This window comes from Sander vitreus, chromosome 12 (assembly GCF_031162955.1).
Source record: "Sander vitreus isolate 19-12246 chromosome 12, sanVit1, whole genome shotgun sequence".
NCBI classification, from domain to species: domain Eukaryota; kingdom Metazoa; phylum Chordata; class Actinopteri; order Perciformes; family Percidae; genus Sander; species Sander vitreus.
In genome coordinates, this window is record NC_135866.1 from 31048194 (window position 1) to 31069686 (window position 21493).

Below are 21493 nucleotides of genomic sequence, written 5' to 3' on the forward strand. Positions count from 1 at the left end.
CACAGAATGAAACCACACACTGGTTCCTGTAGTAATTATTTTATTATTCAAATGTTAAGTTTGGATTTACAGGCACATGGGAACAAACAGGGTTCACTCAGGTCCTCACAGGGCTGGAAACATGACGTCACAATGACAGGTTCATTAAAAACATAATGCAGAGGCGTCCTGCAGGCAGAGGAGCAGCACACACACACACATCACTGTCTCTAAGACAACAGGGTTACAATACAAAGAACTGGTACATTATAACTTAAAATACTGTTTATACATCATGTGCTGTGTGTGCTGCACATCCTGCAGAGCTGCCCTCTGGATGGAGGGAGGAAAATAAAACAATGGATGACAAAAACAAAAGTCAGTAAGAGTCCAGTTCTCCGGCTCGGACAGATTGTCAGAAGAACTCTTAATATTCCTGCGTTCATAGGGATGTCACGAAGCGGCAAAAACGTCAACAAAAGCCACAAAAATGCCGGAAAAAGCATCGGAAAGGGTCAAAAATGTCATAATGCAACAACAAAGATGACAAATCAAGAGTCAAAACTATTGCTGTCAAACGACTGAAATATTTAGTCGCGATTAATCGCATTAATGTCGCAATTAATTGCACATTTTTATCTATTCTAAATGTCCTTTGATTTCTTTTTGTCCCATTATTTCTCATTTTAATGCTCATATCAACATGGAAAAGTGGATCGGCTTGCTTTGACGAGGAGGCGGAGAGTTTGTATCTTATCGGCGTCCATTTCGGCGTCTCGCGCTCGCCATCCACTCAAAACGTAACGTTAGCCTGCTGCTCTTTGGCCGGCTCACGAGCCCAAACAAGTGCGTGCGACGTGCCTGTTGTTGTGTTTCCGGTCTAGCTAGATCCGGTGTGGTGTTGTAGTTTTTCTAACGTTACTAGTTGTTGCAACAGCATGTGGAAAAAACTACAACGTTAGCTAGGCCAAAAAGAACGTTAATGTTGCGATAAAAGATACGCCGTTAAAATGGGTTTGCGTTAACGCCGTTAATAACACGTTTAACTGACAGCACTAGTCAAAACCTTTCAGAAAAGCCACAAAAACTTGTTCTTTACAAGTAGAAGAAAACTACGGTCTCGTGCTTTCAGGAGCTTTTCATTAGAGATGTAACGCTGCACCGTGACTCGCTTAAAAAGGGATTTAATGTTAAAGATTCCAACCGGTCGGGATACAAACTGAATCAGGGGGCTTACAACCAACATCCAATAACCAAAACTGGGCTTTTTTTTAGGTTTTCTTTGCTTTTTTGGACGTTTTTTTTTCAAGATTTTTTAAGGGGTTTTTTGCCTTTTTTCCCCGTGTTTTTCCTACGTTTTTGGCGCTTTTTCCGTAATTTTTCACCTTTTGACGTTTGTTTCGTTTTACAAGTTTTTTCTGAGTTTTTGTCGGCCTTTTTCGAGTTTTTTGGGGACAACTTTTTCAACGTTTTTGTTGCCCGTTTTTCCGAAGTTTTTGGCGCTTTTTTCAAAAAATCAAACAACTTTTTCAACGTTTTTTTTCCGTGTTTTTCCTACGTTTTTGGCGCTTATCCCGACATTTGTCGCCTTTTGATGTTTGTCTCTTTGGACGTTTTTTTTCAAGGTTTTTTTTGCCTTTTTTCCCCGTGTTTTTCCTACGTTTTTGGCGCTTTTTCCGTAATTTTTCAGCGTTTTTGTTGCCTTTTTGTCCTAAGTTTTTGCAATTATTTCAATGTTTTTGTTTCTTTTTCTCAATCCAGGCAGACATGTCCCGGGACCTCCCCTTAGATAGCTGGAGATCTCACCCCCCCCCAATGTTGAACCCAGAGTTACGCCCTTCGTTGAGTACCGTTACATCCCTCAGAGTTGATGTTTGTCTGCAGAATCTGCCGGCAGAGAAGCAGTTATGTTTTCTCTGTTCAGGACCTGATTTAAAACAATAAAAAAAGAAACCCTGTTTCAGTACCGACATTAGGAAACGGAGACGTGCGTGAGCGAAGACGACGAGGACATTTTTTGTGAGATAAAAACGTGGACGCCCCTCGACGGGACTGTGATTACAACCGAAACTTTATATTAAAAGGCCCAAAACACTAATTAAAACTACCGTAACAACGAGTGACCGAGACGATTATCTCTCCGTAAATTCAGTACGATGACTCGCGATGTCCTGATGGGTCCAAAAAATATATATAATAACTAAACACAAATATTCAGTTAGGTTTGAATCAATAAAACATGAAATATTGGCAGTGTCGCTGCGAGGCAGCAACACTGAGCCTTGTATACAAGCAATAATAATACAAACATACCACAGACGTTATCATAGATACTTATATATATTTTACCTGGAGGTTTCAGTTGATTGATTGTGATAGAACGTTACGTGGCTGTTTTTGCATCATGTTGGAGTTTTCTTTAAAAAAATCAGCCAGTCCTGAATCATTTAAGCATATATTTACACAAATTCCTCACTCTATGTCATAATAAAAAACATTCACACAAAAATATAACATTTGAAATAATTATTAGCACCAGTGTATCAGATAAAATTCTCGCTACGCAAAATGTACAAAGTTGCATAGTGTTGGATTTAGCCTGGAAGAAAGAAGGTTAACGTGTGATCGGTCAGTGGTAAGCAGCAACTTCTGGGACAACAGAAACAAAAAACGCTTGTAGTGTTAAAACATCAGCACATGAAATGGCGTTTGAAATGTCAGAGCTGATTTGAAGACGCAGCTAAAGAGCCACCGGCGTCCTGAAAGATATTTTTATCTCGTGTGCACGTACAAGATAACTTCCTGAAGCAGAAGTCCAGATCTTTTGGGGGTAAAAAATACAATTTGGCACACAGGATTTACTTTTTCTGTTCCCACAAAGATCCATATACATCTTGTGCAAACAAGAGCATATCTTCCACCCAAAGATCCATATACATCTTGTGCAAACAAGAGCATATCTTCCACCCAAAGACCCATATACATCTTGTGCAAACAAGAGAATATCTTCCACCCAAAGACCCATATACATCTTGTGCAAACAAGAGAATATCTTCCACCCAAAGATCCATACCTTGTCGGAACAAGACACTAATTCATATCACATGCACAAGATAGTTACTTCGCTAAGCAGAGGTCCAGATCTTTTGGGAACAACATTTTGGCACTGAAGATAATATCCCGCATGCCAGATCTATATCTTAAACGCTCAAGCTAATGTCTCGCACGTAGATGAAGTTAACTTGTAACCCTAACTCAAGATCCGTACCTTGTGGGAACAAGATTATAACTTGTAAACATAAGATATTATGTATTTTGTTCCCAAAAGATAGGGATCTTTCCCAAGATAATAACTTGTAACTCCAACCCCCAGCTAACAATAATAATATTATTTTGCGTGCACAAGATAATATCTTCAGCATAGAAGATAATGACTTGTGAGCCCAAACCAAGATCCATATCTTGTGGGAATAAGATTATAACTTGTGGGCACAATGATATGGCTTTTGTATGCTGAATTGCATTTTCTTTGTGAAAGATATTAAAGGTGCCCTGCCACACAAAACCGTTTTTTCTTGTATTTTTTTAAAATCTGTTAGGTCTTGTTTGTTACAAAAGCTGGTCAGTCTGACGTGGCGTTGCCTGAGCTCATTACTATTTATGAGCTCGCCCAGTTGCGCTGGGTAAAGGATGCTGATAGCCAGGCTCTCATTGGCTAGCTGTTAGCCAATCAGAGTCAAGCAGCTTAGCTCGTTGAATATTAATGAGAACTGGCACAGTCTTCCTGCAGGCTTTTTATGCCACGCTAGAACGGCTTGAAACAAGGTAACCAAGGCATTTCTTCCACAAAAAATGTTACAGAGTCCATGGTAGACCTTCAGATATTACCACAAAGTGATGAAATACATGTGGCAGGGCACCTTTAAACAAGATATGGATCTTGTGGGAACAAAAACGTATCTTGTTCCCACAACATGCAAGTAAGCATAAAAGTTAATATCATCCACATACAAGTTAATATCATCTACGTACAAGTTAATATCATCTACGTACAAGATAATGTCTTCTAACCTTAACCCTTGGATCCATACATTGCGAGAACGTGACACTAATGTCTCTTACGTGCACACGATTTAAAAAGCTATCTTCTCTGGACTTCAGAGGCTTCATATTCACCAGCAGAGTGGGCGTGGCTTTACTCCCATCGGAGGTGAAAATACTGTTAAAGAAGAGAGGAGTAAAAATACTTTCCTCTGCCGTTTGTGTCGGACACGAAGCTTTGGGAGAAAAGAAGAGAGGATTCTTCACTTTGTGGTTTCTGAAAACAAAAAGATAATGCTCTAACATAACAGTGTGTAGCTGTACATTCAGCTGGCTGAAAACTGTAAAAAGTAGCTAGCGTGTCCCCGGGCATGATGGGTAATACGTGAGGAACTTCTCTCTCGTGGAGCAGACGGGTGCAGTCACGTCGGGTTTGTGGTTCTGGTTTTTTCTTCTCCGTGGTTCTTCCACCTCTCTGCACGGCTTCTCTTTATACCGCTTAGTTCATTTCTACCGTAACCACGTTACTGCGTCTCCAAAAAAAAAACCAAACAAAATAACTAAAGACGAAACAAAATCAGCTGCTTCTCTTTCGTTTAAAACACCGTGAACGTGGCTTGAAATATTGGCTTCAAAGACAAGAAATCTGAGAACAAAAAAAACAGTTTTGGTAAAAAGTTGGCATGGTTGCCAGAGTGTTAGATGTGAAGAAGGGAGTGATGGAGGAGGAAGAGGAAGAGGGGGGAAGGCAGGGTTTACGGCTGCTCCAGAGACGGCGTGTTGAAGCAGCCGTCGGGTAACGTATTCTTGATGTCGTTGAGGTTGGCGATGTCGGCGCGGATCTCGCGGATCTGACGATCGTAGTGGTTGATCATGTCCTCCTGGGTGCGAGCTACGTCGTTCAGCTCCGTCAACTTCATGTCCAGCTTGCTGTCGCCCATTTGGCCCCGCGCCCTCTTCAGGGACTCGTCGATCTGGTTCAGCTTGCTCAGGTCCACCTTGTCGATGTTTCCTGCAGACAAACGAGAAAATGAGACTAGAGCCCGACCGATAAAGGATTTTTAAGGCCGATATCGATACAAATATTTGGGGATTTAAAAATCCAATATTCTGATATATATTTAAAAAAAGAAAAATCCAGAAACGTGTAACAAAACATGAACAGATTTCCCTAACATTGGTTATTTGTAGTTATTTATAAGTCCTCACTAAAATAAAATGACAATGCAGCTTAAAAATAAACTTGTCTCAACAGAACATCAAAATATAGTTCTGATAAATAAAATGTATAAAAATACAAACATAAGATATGAAACTTAAAGGGTTAAACACGAGTGTTGCCAACAGGGACGTTGTAGAGTAGAGCGCCCTCTGGTGGACAAACTATGCAACGCCAACACTCAGAACATGGTTGAAGGGTGTTTCGTCCAGTTTTATTTAATTGTTTAAATATTCATTTATCGGCCGTTATAAATGCCCAGACCGATAGTTTGGAAAATGCCTAATATCGGCCGATAATATCGGCTCTAAATGAGACCACACTAACATTGCTACGCTTAGGTCTTTCACGGTGAGGTTTGTCTGCTGATATTAAGGTTTGATTTCTATTGTTTCTGTCGGGACGAACGTTTCTCTGGATCACAGACTGTTTGGGTTCTTACAGACTCTGATGGCTGTTCCTCTGTTCAGGATCAGTGTTACGGAGTTAAACGCTGAGCACTATGTCCAGGATGACCTTACCCAGCTGCTCCAGCAGGGCGGTGATGGTGCCCAGCACCGTCTTCACGGCGCTCTTGGCCTTGCGGGCGTTGTCCTCAGCCTCCTTTGCATTGTCCGCGGCCTGAAGGGAAAGGAAACAATTAAATTAAGTTAACTTGTATTGACAGTATCAAATCATTACAGGAGTTATCTAAGGACACTTTACAGATAGAGAAGGTCTAGACCACACTCTATAGTTTACAGAGACCCAACAATTCCCCCGTAGAGCAAGCCTTTGGTGCAACAGTGGCAAGGAAAACAGGTGATTCAACACATAGGGCCCTATTTCAACAATCTAAGCGCACGGCATGGGGATGTTTCTCATACTGTGGTGTTGGGCCTGTTTATCACATACCAGGGATCATGGATCAGTTTCAATACATCAAAATACTTGAAGAGGTCATGTTGCCTTATGCTGGAGAGGAAATGCCTTTGAAATGGGTCTTTCAACAAGACAATGACCCAAAACACACCAGTAAGAGAGCAAAGTCTTGGTTCCAGATGAAGAAGATGGATGTTATGGAGTGGCCAGCCCAATCCCCAGACCTCAATCCCATAGAAAACATGTGGGGTGACATCAACAATGCTGTAATGCAGAGGGATTGTGGGACGTAGCTCAATGGTCCTGGGCTGGAATACCTGTTCACAGGTGACTCCATGCAACACAGATGTGAAGCAGTTCTCAGAAATAATGGTTATGCAACTACATATTAGTGCAGCCTAATACTCCTTTTTCTTCCCTTTCTGTAAAGGTATAACCCAAACGTGATCACTTCTGGTCATGTTCTGATATGGAGATGAATGTTCAGTGTTCCCAATGCATTGATATTATGGAATTAAAAGATCTTCTAAGGATTTTGAGCATTATTCACTTTTTTAAACACACTGCTATTATTCTGAACACAACTGTATTTATGTGTAATCTTCTGCATGTGTGTGTGCTGCTCTGTGTCTGAGATTTTGTCTGAGTGTCTGAGTTTTTTGGGGACAACTTTTCCAACGTTTTTGTCGCCTTTTTCCAACGTTTTTGGCGCCTTTTTCAAGTTTTTGTTCAACAATTCTTTCAATGTTTTTGTCGCTTTTCTCAATCTGTTTCTCAATCCATGCAGACATGTCCCGGGACCTCTCTGGATAGTTGGACATCTCAAACCCCCCGCAATGTGGAACCCAAAGTTAAACCTTTGGCAGTGTGTTATATTTTGCTGCTGTAGCCCTGAAATTTCACAAATTACGCCTATGGACACCCGTCCCTGTGTGTCGGCGGGTCGTACCATTCCCGCCATCATCATGTCGCGGTCGGCCTCGGCCTTCTTGCGGGCCAGCAGCCCCTCGGCGTCGTCCAGCTGATCCATCATGTCGTCCACCTCGTTGTCCAGCGTGTTGGTGTCCTGGAAGGCTTTCTCTGCGTCCGCCTTCGTCTTGGCCGAGCCCTGAGAGGAAAACACACACAACAGTTCATTTATAAAATCGTTTATAGACCTAGGTTTAGAAAAATCTAGTTTCATATTTAAATCGATTTTCATTTGAATGCTGCAAAGATTAATATCATCTACGTAGAAGTTAATATCTACGTACAAGTTAATATCATCTACGTACAAGTTAATATCATCTACGTACAAGTTAATATCTACGTACAAGTTAATATCATCTACGTAGAAGCTAATATCATCTACATAGAAGTTAATATCATCTACGTACAAGTTAATATCATCTACGTAGAAGCTAATATCATCTACGTACAAGTTAATATCATCTACGTACAAGTTAATATCATCTACGTACAAGTTAATATCATCTACGTACAAGTTAATATCATCTACGTAGAAGCTAATATCATCTACATAGAAGTTAATATCATCTACGTACAAGTTAATATCATCTACGTACAAGTTAATATCTACGTAGATGTTAATATCATCTACGTACAAGTTAATATTATCTACGTACAAGTTAATATCATCTCGATGTATTCATAAAAATCCATGGGTTAAATAACGCTCCAAACTTAGGTTACATTTTGAAAGGGGTCCTTATCTTCTGTCACCACAAGATATCTGAATGAAATGTCATTTAAAACTCACTGACTGTAGAGTCAGTAGAGCTGCACTTTATTGTGTTCATGTTAAATAAAAAGAACATCTGGGTTAGCCCTTACCCTAACCCCTAACCCTGCTTTAAGGGTCAGTTCTTAATGTAAACATTGATACTTGTATTTATGCCGCAGGTTAGAGGGAAACTTGTACAACTGTAGCTGCCGTAACTTATTTATTCGAAAAGACTGTATTACTGCATGTCTCATATAGCTTTCTCACTTACAGATTGGTCGACATAAAGCCCTAAAAAAGTTCCTTAGCCACAGTAGAGTTTATTAAATCACGCAAAACAATGAAAAATGTCGAAAAAACGTCAAGACAACAATCAAGCGACGGATAAAAAGCCTAAAACTTTGTACATGTATCGGTGTTTTAAGCCCCCAACGTCGTCTTCCAGGCAACGCTGCCTGGAAGGCACTAGGATTAGGCAAAGGTTAGGGTTAGGTGCCTTGAAGTCGACGTTTGGGGCTTAAAACACCATCAAGCACATGTATCCTTTACATACACAAAGACATTTGTGGCTCAAATTGTCCCGAGAATACCCAAGACTCCCCGATTATATTGTGTGTATCCCCCCCCAATGTTGAAACCAAACCTACGCCCTTTCCTGGACCCCCCCCTCTTAAGTTTATGCTAAAGCCCTGAATGTTTCCTGAACCTGGCTCCGCTCCACCAGCAGATTTCCTGTCGTACCTTCTGCACGTTGCTGGCGATCCTCTCCGCCTCCTCTGCCTTGTTCTTGGCCTCCCGGGCGTCGGCGGCCGCGTTGCCAAGCGCCGCCTCAGCCTGCTTGGTCTTCTGGTTTGCGGCGTTGATGGTGGCGTTGATGGTGGGGATCTTCTTCAGGGCGTCCTCGGCCGCCGTCTTGTTGTCGTTGACTCTCTTGTCGAAGTCTGCGAGACGTTAGGAATGAAACGGAGAAAGAAATCCAGATGAGACAAACGGGACGTTTCAAGTTTTCAAGAGTTTTGCTCAAACGTTGCACCAAAAAACATCTTTTTCTGATTTCTTTAGTTATATTTATTTTGCACAGACAGACAGGTACCTCTCAGATCTTCCAGGATGTTCTCTGCCTCCTTAAACGTGGACTGGCCCTTCTTGGCCGCCTCCTCAGCCAGAGCTTTGGCAGCGTCGACTCGAGCCAACAGCTGATCCGCAGTCTGTCACAGACAGGAAACAGGAAGCACACGTCAACATTCAAACACAACGTCATGTTCCGTCTCACTGATGGACATGTTTGTGAAGCATTTGTCCTGACATATCTTGTTACTTTTAAAGTTCCTCAGAAGGTTCCTCGTCCCTGAGACACACGTTAAATGAACGCACATCTTTTGGACTTTTCTCTCTGAACACAAACTCTCTCCTTGCACACACACTCTCTCTCCTTGCACACACACTCTCTCTCCTTGCACACACACTCTCTCTCTCCTTGCACACTCTCTCTCTCCTTGCGCACACTCTCTCTCTCCTTGCGCACACTCTCTCTCTGCACACACTCTCTCTCCTTGCACACTCTCTCTGCACACACTCTCCTTGCACACTCTCTCTCTCCTTGCACACACTCTCTCTCTCTGCACTCTCTCTCTCTGCACACTCTCTCTCTCTGCACACACTCTCTCTCTGCACACTCTCTCTCCTTGCACACTCTCTGCACACTCTCTCTCTCCTTGCGCACTCTCTCCTTGCACTCTCTCTGCTTGCGCACACTCTCTCTCTCTGCGCACACTCTCTCTCTCTGCGCACACTCTCTCTCTCTGCGCACACTCTCTCTCTCTGCGCACACTCTCTCTCTCTGCGCACACTCTCTCTCTCCTTGAACACACTCTCCTTGCACACTCTCTCTCTCCTTGCACACTCTCTCTGCACACACTCTCCTTGCACACTCTCTCTCTCTCCTTGCGCACTCTCTCTCCTTGCACACTCTCTCTCTGCACACACTCTCTCTCTCCTTGCACACTCTCTCTGCACACACTCTCTCTGCACACACTCTCTCTGCACACACTCTCTCTGCACACACTCTCTCTGCACACACTCTCTCTCCTTGCACACACTCTCTCTCCTTGCACACACTCTCTCTCTCCTTGCACACTCTCTCTGCACACACTCTCCTTGCACACACTCTCTCTCTCCTTGCACACACTCTCTCTCTCCTTGCACACTCTCTCTCTCTGCACACACTCTCTCCTTGCACACACTCTCCTTGCACACACTCTCCTTGCACACACTCTCTCTCCTTGCACACACTCTCTCTCCTTGACACTCACTCTCTCTGCACACACACTCTCTCTCTCCTTGCACACACTCTCTCTCTCCTTGCACACACTCTCTCTCTCCTTGCACACTCTCTCTCTCCTTGCACACTCACTCTCTCTCCTTGCACACTCTCTCTCTCTGCACACTCTCTCTCTCTCTGCACACTCTCTCTCTCTCTGAACACACTCTCTCTGAACACACACTGCACACTTTCTCTCAGCACACTGTCTTTAAACTTCTGCACATTCATAAAAACAGATATATTTCAATTGTAAATGTTTCTATTTTCTAATTATGTTTCTTGACTTTTGCAGTGCTTACTTTTTCTTTTCTCTCACTATGTTTAATGTTCTGCAAAACACTAGAGCTGCAACTTAATGGATTATCAAAACAGCTGGAGATTCATTTAATAGTTGACAGCTAATCCATTCATCTTTGCAGCTCTACACTTTATGCAAGCTTTTAACTATGCATGTAAGGAGGGAAGGAGAGAAGAAAAGGAAGTACGTAGGAGAGGACTGAAAAGGGAAGGATAGAAGGAAAGAAAAGGGAGAATAAATAAGGAAGCAAGGAAAGGAGATGTAAGAAAGGAAGTACATAAAGGAGGCACGGAAGGAGAGAAAGGGAGCAAAGGAAGGAGGATTCAGTTTCCTGTCCCAGAGGAGAGAAGAAACTAGAAAATATTCACATTTTCTTCCAATGTCTGTTGATGTTTTCTGCGTTTTTTGGGACGTTTTGTTTGTTTCCCTACATGTTGACAACTTATCGACTAATCTTTGCAGCTCTAGAAAACAGAAAGAGAGATTTCTGCTCGGCAACAAACCTGAGTGGTGTTTCTCTGTGAGACTGAAATGTTCTCATTGATACGAGTCTCCGGTCTGTGTGTTAAACAAAGTCAGTTAGCCTAGCTTAGCATTAAAGAGCGTGCTAGCGGACGTACCTGCTGCTCACTCCTGCCTTTCTCCAGCAGTTTGCGCACTTCCTGCTCTTTGCCCTTCAGGTCGTCTCTCAGCTCGTTGTACTCCTTCTCCGTCTTGTCGATGAGCTTGTCCAGGTCCGACGCCTCCTTCTTGATCTTACTGGCTTCATCCTGAACACACACACACACACACACACACACACACACACACACACACCTCACTTATCACCATGACAACTACAGGGGAACAACGTCTCCTCAGGCAGCAAATCATTGTTACGATTTTTCCGACACCACATGAATGCAGCACAAACGTGCTTGATGTAGTGTGTGTGTGTGTGTGTCTGGCTGTCATGTGTGTGCGTGTATGATTTTTAACGATCATACAAACTTACTAACCAACAGACATATACAGTAAGCCAACAGACAGACCTAACAACAGACAGACAGACCTAACAACAAACAGACAGACCTAACAACAAACAGACAGACCTAACAACACACAGACAGACCTAACAACAAACAGACAGACCTAACAACAAACAGACAGACCTAACAACAAACAGACAGACCTAACAACACACAGACAGACCTAACAACAAACAGACAGACCTAACAACACACAGACAGACCTAACAACAAACAGACAGACCTAACAACAAACAGACAGACCTAACAACAAACAGACAGACCTAACAACAAACAGACAGACCTAACAACAGACAGACAGACCTAACAACAAACACACAGACCTAACAACAGACAGACAGACCTAACAACAAACAGACAGACCTAACAACACACAGACAGACCTAACAACAGACAGACAGACCTAACAACAGACAGACAGACCTAACAACACACAGACAGACCTAACAACAGACAGACAGACCTAACAACAGACAGACAGACCTAACAACAAACAGACAGACCTAACAACACACAGACAGACCTAACAACACACAGACAGACCTAACAACAGACAGACAGACCTAACAACAAACACACAGACCTAACAACAAACAGACAGACCTAACAACAAACACACAGACCTAACAACAGACAGACAGACCTAACAACAGACAGACAGACCTAACAACAGACAGACAGACCTAACAACAGACAGACAGACCTAACAACAGACAGACAGACCTAACAACAAACAGACAGACCTAACAACAAACACACAGACCTAACAACAGACAGACAGACCTAACAACAGACAGACAGACCTAACAACAGACAGACAGACCTAACAACAGACAGACAGACCCAGCTAAAACCCATGCTCCCGCCTGCAGAGAACGCCTTTCGGTTTAAATCACCTCCAGAGCTTTGGTGTCGATCGGCGGGATGCTGGTCAGGTTGGCGAAGATCTTCAGAGCTCGGTTTCCGGCGTCTTCCGCCTCCGCCTGAACCTTGTTGGCCTGTTTCTCCAGATTCTTGGCCAGCTCCTTCGCCTCATTGTACCTGAACGCAACACACAGAGCAGATAGATGTAAACATAAACAAATATAATACCAGGTCACCAGCTCGGTATAAAGAACAGGCCTATATAAAAGAGACTTCAGATACAGTATTAGGGGACCACTAAGGTCTATATAAAAGAGACTTCAGATACAGTATTAGGGGACCACTAAGGTCTATATAAAAGAGACTTCAGATACAGTATTAGGGGACCACTAAGGTCTATATAAAAGAGACTTCAGATACAGTATTAGGGGACCACTAAGGTCTATATAAAAGAGACTTCAGATACAGTATTAGGGGACCACTAAGGTCTATATAAAAGAGACTTCAGATACAGTATTAGGGGACCACTAAGGTCTATATAAAAGAGACTTCAGATACAGTATTAGGGGACCACTAAGGTCTATATAAAAGAGACTTCAGATACAGTATTAGGGGACCACTAAGGTCTATATAAAGAGACTTCAGATACAGTATTAGGGGGACCACTAAGGCCTATATAAAAGAGACTTCAGATACAGTATTAGGAGACCACTAAGGTCTATATAAAAGAGACTTCAGATACAGTATTAGGGGACCACTAAGGTCTATATAAAAGAGACTTCAGATACAGTATTAGGGGACCACTAAGGTCTATATAAAAGAGACTTCAGATACAGTATTAGGGGACCACTAAGGTCTATATAAAGAGACTTCAGATACAGTATTAGGGGACCACTAAGGTCTATATAAAAGAGACTTCAGATACAGTATTAGGGGACCACTAAGGTCTATATAAAAGAGACTTCAGATACAGTATTAGGGGACCACTAAGGTCTATATAAAAGAGACTTCAGATACAGTATTAGGGGACCACTAAGGTCTATACAAAAGAGACTTCAGATACAGTATTAGGGGACCACTAAGGTCTATATAAAGAGACTTCAGATACAGTATTAGGGGACCACTAAGGTCTATATAGAAATACACAAACAATGTTGTCAATGCTTCCATTAAGGTGTAGAGCCCCTGGTGATACTTCATGTTGTGTCGAGCCTTCTTGGTGGTTTAAACAGATATTTTGAGGCTAGCATCGTAGCGTCCCTAGCTCTCCCATTCAAAAGGCCATTTGACCCAAAAACAAGAATATGGTACATCTTAAAAGTGGTGATTCCGTCCTAAATATGTTCATTCACAACAAGACCCTAGGTTGCATTTTGGCGAGGCTCTAAGGATCAAAGTAAGTTGATTCTGAGCGTACTTCTTGTTGAGCTCGTCGATCTCCTGGCTCGTCTTGCCCTCTCCGTCCAGAGTTTTCAGCAGGAGGTTGTACGCTTTGGTCGACGTGTCGTTGGCGTCTCTGGCGATCTTCTCGATCTGGTCAGCGTCCATCTTGTGCCTGAGAGAGAAACACAGACGTATGAAGGGGATGTCTTTGAGACGGTCAGATGTCTGAGAGGATCTGTTTCTACGTATATATATCTATAGATCAGTCTGAAAGCTCCTCGAAAAGTCCTCTTTGCAATTAGAGGTTATCTTGTTTTGTACAAGTCACACGCTGTGGCACACACACACACACACACACACACACACACACACAAACACACACACACAACCACACACACCCACACAGAAACACACACACACACACACACACACACACCCACACACACACACACACACACACACACACACACACACACCCACACACAGAAACACACACACACACACACACTCCCACACAGAAACACACACACACCCACACAGAAACACACACACACACACCCACACAGAAACACACACACACACACCGAGAAACACACACACACACACCCCCCCACACAGAAAAACACACACACACACACACACACACACACACACACACACACCCACACAGAAACACACACCCCCCCCCACACACACACACCCACACACACACACACACCGAGAAACACACACACACACACACACACACAGAGACACACACACACACACACACACATACAGAGAAACACACACACACACACACAGAGAAACACACACACACACACAGAGAAACACACACACACACACACACAGAGACACAAAACGCCGTTCCGTGTCATTTCAAATAATATAAGAAAAAAGTCAGAATATAAAAAAATAAAATAAATAGATAACGCCCCCATTCATGTGCCCCCCCCGTTCTGCGTAGTCGTTCTGAAAGCCAGTAAGAGCTCTGCAGAGGGACGGTGAGGAGAAGTCTTACTTATCGGCCAGCACGCGAGCCTCCTCTGCCAGCAGCGTCATGTTGTTTGGATCTCCCGTGCCGCTCGGAGGTTTGATATCCTGCAGACCAACATCACATCTGTTAATGTTCAGCGTATCAAAGGCTTAATGTGCCAAACGACGGCGAGGCGGCCCTCACCACTTTGCTGATGGCGTCCCTGGCCTTGTCCAGCTCCAGGCGGGCGCGCTCGATGAGGTCCTCAGCGTCGCGGACACGGTTGCGTGCGCGGTCCGCCTGCGTGCCCGTGTCGTCCACCGTGCTGCGGATGTTCTGCAGGCGGTTCCACTGAGTCGTCAGAGTGTTGTTGATGGTGTTCAGGCGATCCAGCAGACCACGGTCCACGTCTGCAGGGTCAAAGGTCAGTCGGGTTAATCACATTTACGGAAACACGCTGAAGCTCCTAAAAGCTGCATTCTCTCTACCGTCCAGCAGGAGGAGTGTCTCGCTGCAGCCTGCGGGAAGGCGGGGCTTGGATGTGGGCGGGGCTTGTTGTCAAGCCCCGCCCACATCCAAGTCAGTCTTTTATTTTTGCCTACGTCACTCCCCATACGCTCAAACGGACCAAGACGGTAGCTAAGCTGATATAGCCTCTTGTTTCACATTAGATGACAGAAACTGATGATGTTGGCTAAACACAAACAACATTTCATGCAACAACAGTGAACTGTAATTGGGCCGTGTACTTTTTCGTTCATTTGATTCCCGATTTTGAAACGAAAAGAGTGGTTTGGGAATAACGTAAGACTGCTCCGGTGAAAGCCTTGTTTTCATGAGCTTCTGGGGCTAGCTGCTAACTAGCTCGGAAGCTAACATCTAATGGCAGGCAGGTTGCTAATTAGCCAACGCTAAAAAGTATGGAAGTACTAGTTTCTCCTGCTTTCTATCAATATTCCTCGGTATTTGTCTCTTGGTGTAGTTTGCTAACATGCTCGTAGACATGTGAATGAACTGTTTGCGTGCTAGCTAGCTAAGTCAACGGTCAACACCTTTTATATTGCAACGTGAAAGCTCAGGTTGCGTTAGCTTCAGCTAAGCCACAGCAGAAACTTGCACTACCCCGTTTCCGGAACAAAGCAGGGAAAACTAGTACTTCCATACTTTTTAGCATTGGCTAATTAGCAACCTGCCTGCCATTAGATGTTAGCTTCCGAGCTAGTTAGCAGCTAGCCCCAGAAGCTCATGAAAACAAGGCTTTCACCGGAGCACACCGGCCCAATTACAGTTCACTGAGAAATCTCCCATCCAGGAATGCTGTGGAGGAAGGTCTGGCTTTACTTGATCCGTGGACAGAACCCCTGCAGAACCTCAGACATTTGGGAAGCAGACGCTACGGCGTAAAGCCGTGCTGTAGCTCGGTGCAGTGGGGCGTTACCTTTGCTGGTCTGCGCCTCCTCCAGCAGCTCCATGATGGCTCTCTCCGCCTCCTTCAGGCGGTCCTCGAAGGCTTTATCGCTGACCGTGTCCTGGCCCGAGCCCAGGTTATCTATCAGAGTCTGCAGCTCGTGGAGCTTCTGCCTCTGCTGGTTCACCTGCACACACACACACACACACACACACAAAATTTCTTAAAATCAGAAAACAATACACCAAAAAAAAAGTATGAACTAAATACTAAATCTAATGTATCCCGAAGACAAACGGGTATCTCTCTCTCTCTCTCCCGCCTCTGCCTGCTGCACTGTGTGAGACTGTGTGTGTGTGAGACTGTGTGTGTGTGTGTGTGACTGTGTGTGCGTGCGTGTGTCTGTGCGTGTGTGTCTGTGCGTGTGTGTGTGTGTGTGTGTGTGTGTGTGTGTGTGTGTGTGTGTGTGTGTCTGTGTGTGTGTGTCTGTCTGTGCGTGTGTGTGTGTGTGTGTGTGTGTGTGTGTGACTGTGTGTGTGTGTGTGTGTGTGTGTGTGTGACTGTGTGTGCGTGTGTGTGTGTGTGTGTGTGTGTGTGTGTGTGTGTGTCTCTGTGTGTGTGTCTGTCTGTGCGTGTGTGTCTGTGTGTGACTGTGTGTGTGTGTGACTGTGTGAGACTGTGTGTGTGTGTGTGTGTCTGTGTCTCTGTGTGTGTGTGTGTGTGACTGTGTGTGTGTGTGTGGCTGTGTGTGCGTGCGTGCGTGTGTGTGTGTGTGTTTGTGTCTGTGCGTGTGTGTCTGCAAGTGTGTGTGTGCGTGTGTGTGTGTGTGTCTGTGTGACTGTGTGTGTGTGTGTGTGTGTGTGTGTGTGTGTGTGTGTGTGTGTGTGTCTGTCTGTGCGTGTGTGTCTGTGTCTGTGTGTGCGTGTCTGTGTGTGTGTGACTGTGTGTGTGTGTGTGTGTGTGTGTGTGTGTGACTGTGTGTGCGTGCGTGTGTCTGTGCGTGTGTCTGTGCGTGTGTGTGTGTGTGTGCGTGTGTGTGTCTGTGTGTGTCTGTCTGTCTGTGTGTGTGTGTGTGTGTGTGTGTGTGTGTGCGTGTGTCTGTGCGTGCGTGTGTGACGGCCGGCCAGCTTGTGGAGTTTCACTCCAAAAAGACAGTCAACCACAGTTCATTTCTCACCTAAAACGTTCTCAGAAGTGAAATTAGTGATGAATAAGATGGCGAAAATTGTCCCGTTGTTGGTCCGTCTGTACGGAAACCCGACCCTGGGTGACCTATAGTTCCTATGCTGAAAAGGGAACAGCCCTGAAGTAGGAGCTGAAAGAGTACCGGGAACTTAATAATCCCCAAGGGGCTATAGTGTGATTGGTTATGTCGCTATCAGTCCCCTGCTCCATATCCTATCCACCAATCACAACATTTCATCTCCAATCCTATCTGTATCTGTGAGAAGGGGCCACTGTCCGTCCTGTCCAGCAGTTCTTTTAACATCTGGCTCTCTTTTAAACAGATGTTATATAACCACACTTGGTTTTTTTAAGGCGGTCCCCTTGTGCCCCTCACAGCGCCCATCCCGGGCGTTGTTTTAACCCTAACTTATGACAAAAAACGAATAAAACGTTATGTTTATGACACGTTCATGACAGTGTCATGTCACTCTTATGTAGATACCTTTAAGTAAAGTGTAACCTTATGTCCTGCTGTGGGCGGGGGCAGCCGCTACACAGATTGTAAACATCTAAAAACATCTGTATCGGTGTATATTTAGACACAGGAGTTGCTGCTCTACTGCCGCCTCCTCGTTTGTGTTATTGTGTGAATTTGGGGTTTTAAAGGGTTAGGAACTAACATGACTTCTATAACTAACTAACCGATGGAGGCAGCAGTAGAGCAGCAACTCCTGTGGGTTCTAGTCAGTACCAAACACTGGAAAAGCATTTGAAATAGTGTGCAGAATGTGTGTCTGTACGTGTGTGATGTGCGTCTCACCTTGTCTCTGACCAGACTGTAGCAGGACGGACACTGCTGGCAGCCCGGAGCCGAGCGGTTGTAGAAGTAATTCTCCTCGCACATGTCGCAGCGAGCGCCGACGAAGCCGGGCCGACACTCACAGCGCCCGTCCTCTTTACACTGGCCCGACACCGAGCCCTCAGGGTCGCAGTCACACGCTGTGGGACACACACACACACACAGAGACACACACACAGAGACATATACACACAGACACACACAGACATATACACATAGAAACAGACACACACACACAGAAACATATACACACAGAGACACACACACACACAGACATATACACACAGAGACACACACACACACAGAGACACAGACACACACAGACATATACACACAGAGACACACACACAGAGACATATACACACAGAGAGACACACACACACAGACATATACACATAGAAACAGACACACACACACACACACACACACAGACATAGAAACAGAGACACACACACACAGAGACACACACAGACATAGAAACAGAGACACACACACACACACACAGAGACACACACACACAGAAACATATACACACAGAGACACACACACACACAGACGTACACACAGAGAAACACACATAGAAACAGAGACACACACACACACACACACACACACACACACACACACACACAGATATAGAAACAGAGACACCACACACACACACACACACACACACACACACACACAGAGAGACACACACACAGAGTTCTTTAAAAACTAGGGCTGGGTTCAAATAATCCATCATGAATCATTGGCGATACCCAGCAGTATTGAAAACACACTCAGAGACATTCTGTTATGTAATCAGTGATGTCATCAGTGATGTCATCAGTGATGTCAGTGCGCTCACGTTTGCATCCAGACGAGCTGAAGCCGAAGAAGTTTCCCTCGCAGCGTTGGCAGTGCAGGCCGGTGACGCCGGGCTGGCACTCGCACTGACCGGAGCTGATGTCACACTGACCGTTGGTAGAGCCAATCGGATTGCAGTTGCATCTGTAGACGGGATCAGGGAGAGCCAATGAGAACACACGTCATAAAGCACTATAGAGGGGCAAAGTCCCGACCCTTCCTGTGTCCACCGTGGGACTTTTTGTCAGTAAAAATGTGTCTGGTAGTGAACGGGGAGAGTCTCAGTTTGTGGTTAAACTGTTGAAGCATCAGATTGTGTAAACGCGTCATTAGAAAGACCGGTCAGCCCAAAGTGTCTAAGTGACGTCCCTCTGAAGCTACGAGCAAATGCACCTGCAGCCATCTGTAGCCCATGGGCGTGCTGGTCTTACCGGGAGGTGTGTTCAGGTGCATTCTGGGCGTGCTGGTCTTACAGGGAGGTGTGTTCAGGTGCATTCTGGGCGTGCTGGTCTTACCGGGAGGTGTGTTCAGGTGCATTCTGGGCGTGCTGGTCTTACAGGGAGGTGTGTTCAGGTGCATTCTGGGCGTGTTGGTGTTACAGGGAGGTGTGTTCAGGTGCATTCTGGGCGTGCTGGTCTTACAGGGAGGTGTGTTCAGGTGCATTCTGGGCGTGTTGGTGTTACAGGGAGGTGTGTTCAGGTGCATTCTGGGCGTGTTGGTGTTACAGGGAGGTGTGTTCAGGTGCATTCTGGGCGTGTTGGTCTTACAGGGAGGTGTGTTCAGGTGCATTCTGGGCGTGTTGGTCTTACAGGGAGGTGTGTTCAGGTGCATTCTGGGCGTATTGCTATCTTGAGGCAGTGGGAAGTGATGGCACCATTGACCAACAAAAACCTGGTCTAAAGTCAATAACGCAGCATTTCATTGTTATTTTAACAGAGCATTAGTAAAATGCTCCTAGGCTCGTGCACAGCACATGCACACTATGCTTGTTACACACACAGGGACGCACAGCAGCACACACACACACACACACACACACACACAGCAGCACACACACATGCAGAAGATTACAGATACAAATATTACGGTGCAGATCCTCCATCATAACAGCAATGCTCCAAGGTCCAAACGCGCCTGGCTTTTAAAGGGAATGGGAGATGATCTCTGATTGGTTGATTGAATGTTACGCCCAAAACACACCTCTGATTAATGAAGACACTAAGGTCAACCCTTTAGAACCATGCGCCACCCTCTGATTGGTTGTTGAAGGTTTTGTCGTTTGTGTCGACCTGTTCTTGCCTTCCTTCCTTCCTTCTACCGTCTTTTTCCAAGTTTCTGTCTCCTTTCTTCATCATCATCTAAATGTTGTCCAGGTCCAAGGCTGTAGTTTAGTAAATCTATCGCTGACATCGCTGTATTCTTCCTCTTTATACAGACTATATATATATATATATATATATATATATACTGGTTAGGGGGTACATGGCTTAAAGACACTGTTCAACGGGGGAACATTAGTGGAAAAAGGTAGAGAACCAGTGCTGTAAACTGACCAACATCATGTGTGTAATTAGTCAGTCCTTCCAGAAAGAGTTTTTTTGTGATTGTTTTGGGCTAAAATCCTTGATTATGCGTCACGTTTTCTTATAAAATGTGATGGAATACGCGGGATATTTATGCAATGTTATGCGATGAAATTGCGGAGGGACTGGTAATTCAAACGGGATCAAGGCATTTTTTTGTCTCTCCCAGTTCACTACGGGACAGATAAGGTCCCGTGGTGGACACAGGAAGGGGCGGGACTTCTCCCTGTGCCTCTCATGCTGGAAGGTTATTATGATGATGCTGACCGTTCGCAGCCCGCAGCGCTCTGCAGGTTGAAGAAGCCGGGCTGGCAGGCGCTGCAGTCTCGCTCCGCCACGTTGGGGAGACACGGACACTGGCCGGTGACCTGGGAACAGCCGGTCTGCCGACCCACGGTGCCGAGCGGCGAGCACGAGCACGCTGTGGACACACACAGACAGCTACATACACTTTCCTCAACAACTGGTAGTTCATTTCAATAAAAAAAAGTCAAATATTTCGAGAAATAAAGTCAGAATATTTCAAGAAAAAAAGTCAAAATATTTCAAGAAATAGTCAAAATATTTCAAGAAATAAAGTCAGAATATTTCAAGAAAAAAAGTCAAAATATTTCAAGAAATAAAGTCAGAATATTTCAAGAAATAAAGTCAGAATATTTCAGAAAAAAAGTCAGAATATTTCAGAAAAAAAGTCAGAATATTTCAAGAAATAGTCAGAATATTTCAAGACAAAAAGTCAAAATATTTCTAGAAAAAAAGTCAAAATATTTCTAAAAAAAGTCAGAATATTTCAAGAAATAAAGTCAAAATATTTCAAGAAATAAAGTCAAAATATTTCAAGAAATAAAGTCAAAATATTTCGAGAAATAAAGTCAGAATATTTCGAGAAATAAAGTCAGAATATTTCAAGAAATAAAGTCAAAATATTTCTA

The 21493-nt window shown here is 44.4% G+C and overlaps 1 protein-coding gene across 1 annotated transcript in view; it reads right to left on the reverse strand.

The window, feature by feature from the left end:
- Positions 1 to 23: 23 nt before the first annotated feature.
- The window catches only part of lamc1 (laminin, gamma 1), a 93584-nt gene continuing 72114 nt past the window's right edge, over positions 24 to 21493 (reverse strand). The window contains exons 15-28 of the mRNA XM_078265174.1: positions 20829 to 20982; positions 18980 to 19122; positions 18091 to 18269; positions 16134 to 16290; positions 14900 to 15105; positions 14741 to 14820; positions 13754 to 13891; positions 12369 to 12513; positions 11065 to 11214; positions 8917 to 9031; positions 8565 to 8764; positions 7050 to 7208; positions 5761 to 5860; positions 24 to 5032 (exon numbers count right to left, since the gene is read on the reverse strand). Of these exons, the coding sequence (XP_078121300.1) occupies positions 4776 to 5032; positions 5761 to 5860; positions 7050 to 7208; positions 8565 to 8764; positions 8917 to 9031; positions 11065 to 11214; positions 12369 to 12513; positions 13754 to 13891; positions 14741 to 14820; positions 14900 to 15105; positions 16134 to 16290; positions 18091 to 18269; positions 18980 to 19122; positions 20829 to 20982 (2183 nt within the window). The 3' untranslated portion in view covers positions 24 to 4775. The remainder of the gene's footprint in view (positions 5033 to 5760; positions 5861 to 7049; positions 7209 to 8564; positions 8765 to 8916; positions 9032 to 11064; positions 11215 to 12368; positions 12514 to 13753; positions 13892 to 14740; positions 14821 to 14899; positions 15106 to 16133; positions 16291 to 18090; positions 18270 to 18979; positions 19123 to 20828; positions 20983 to 21493) is intronic.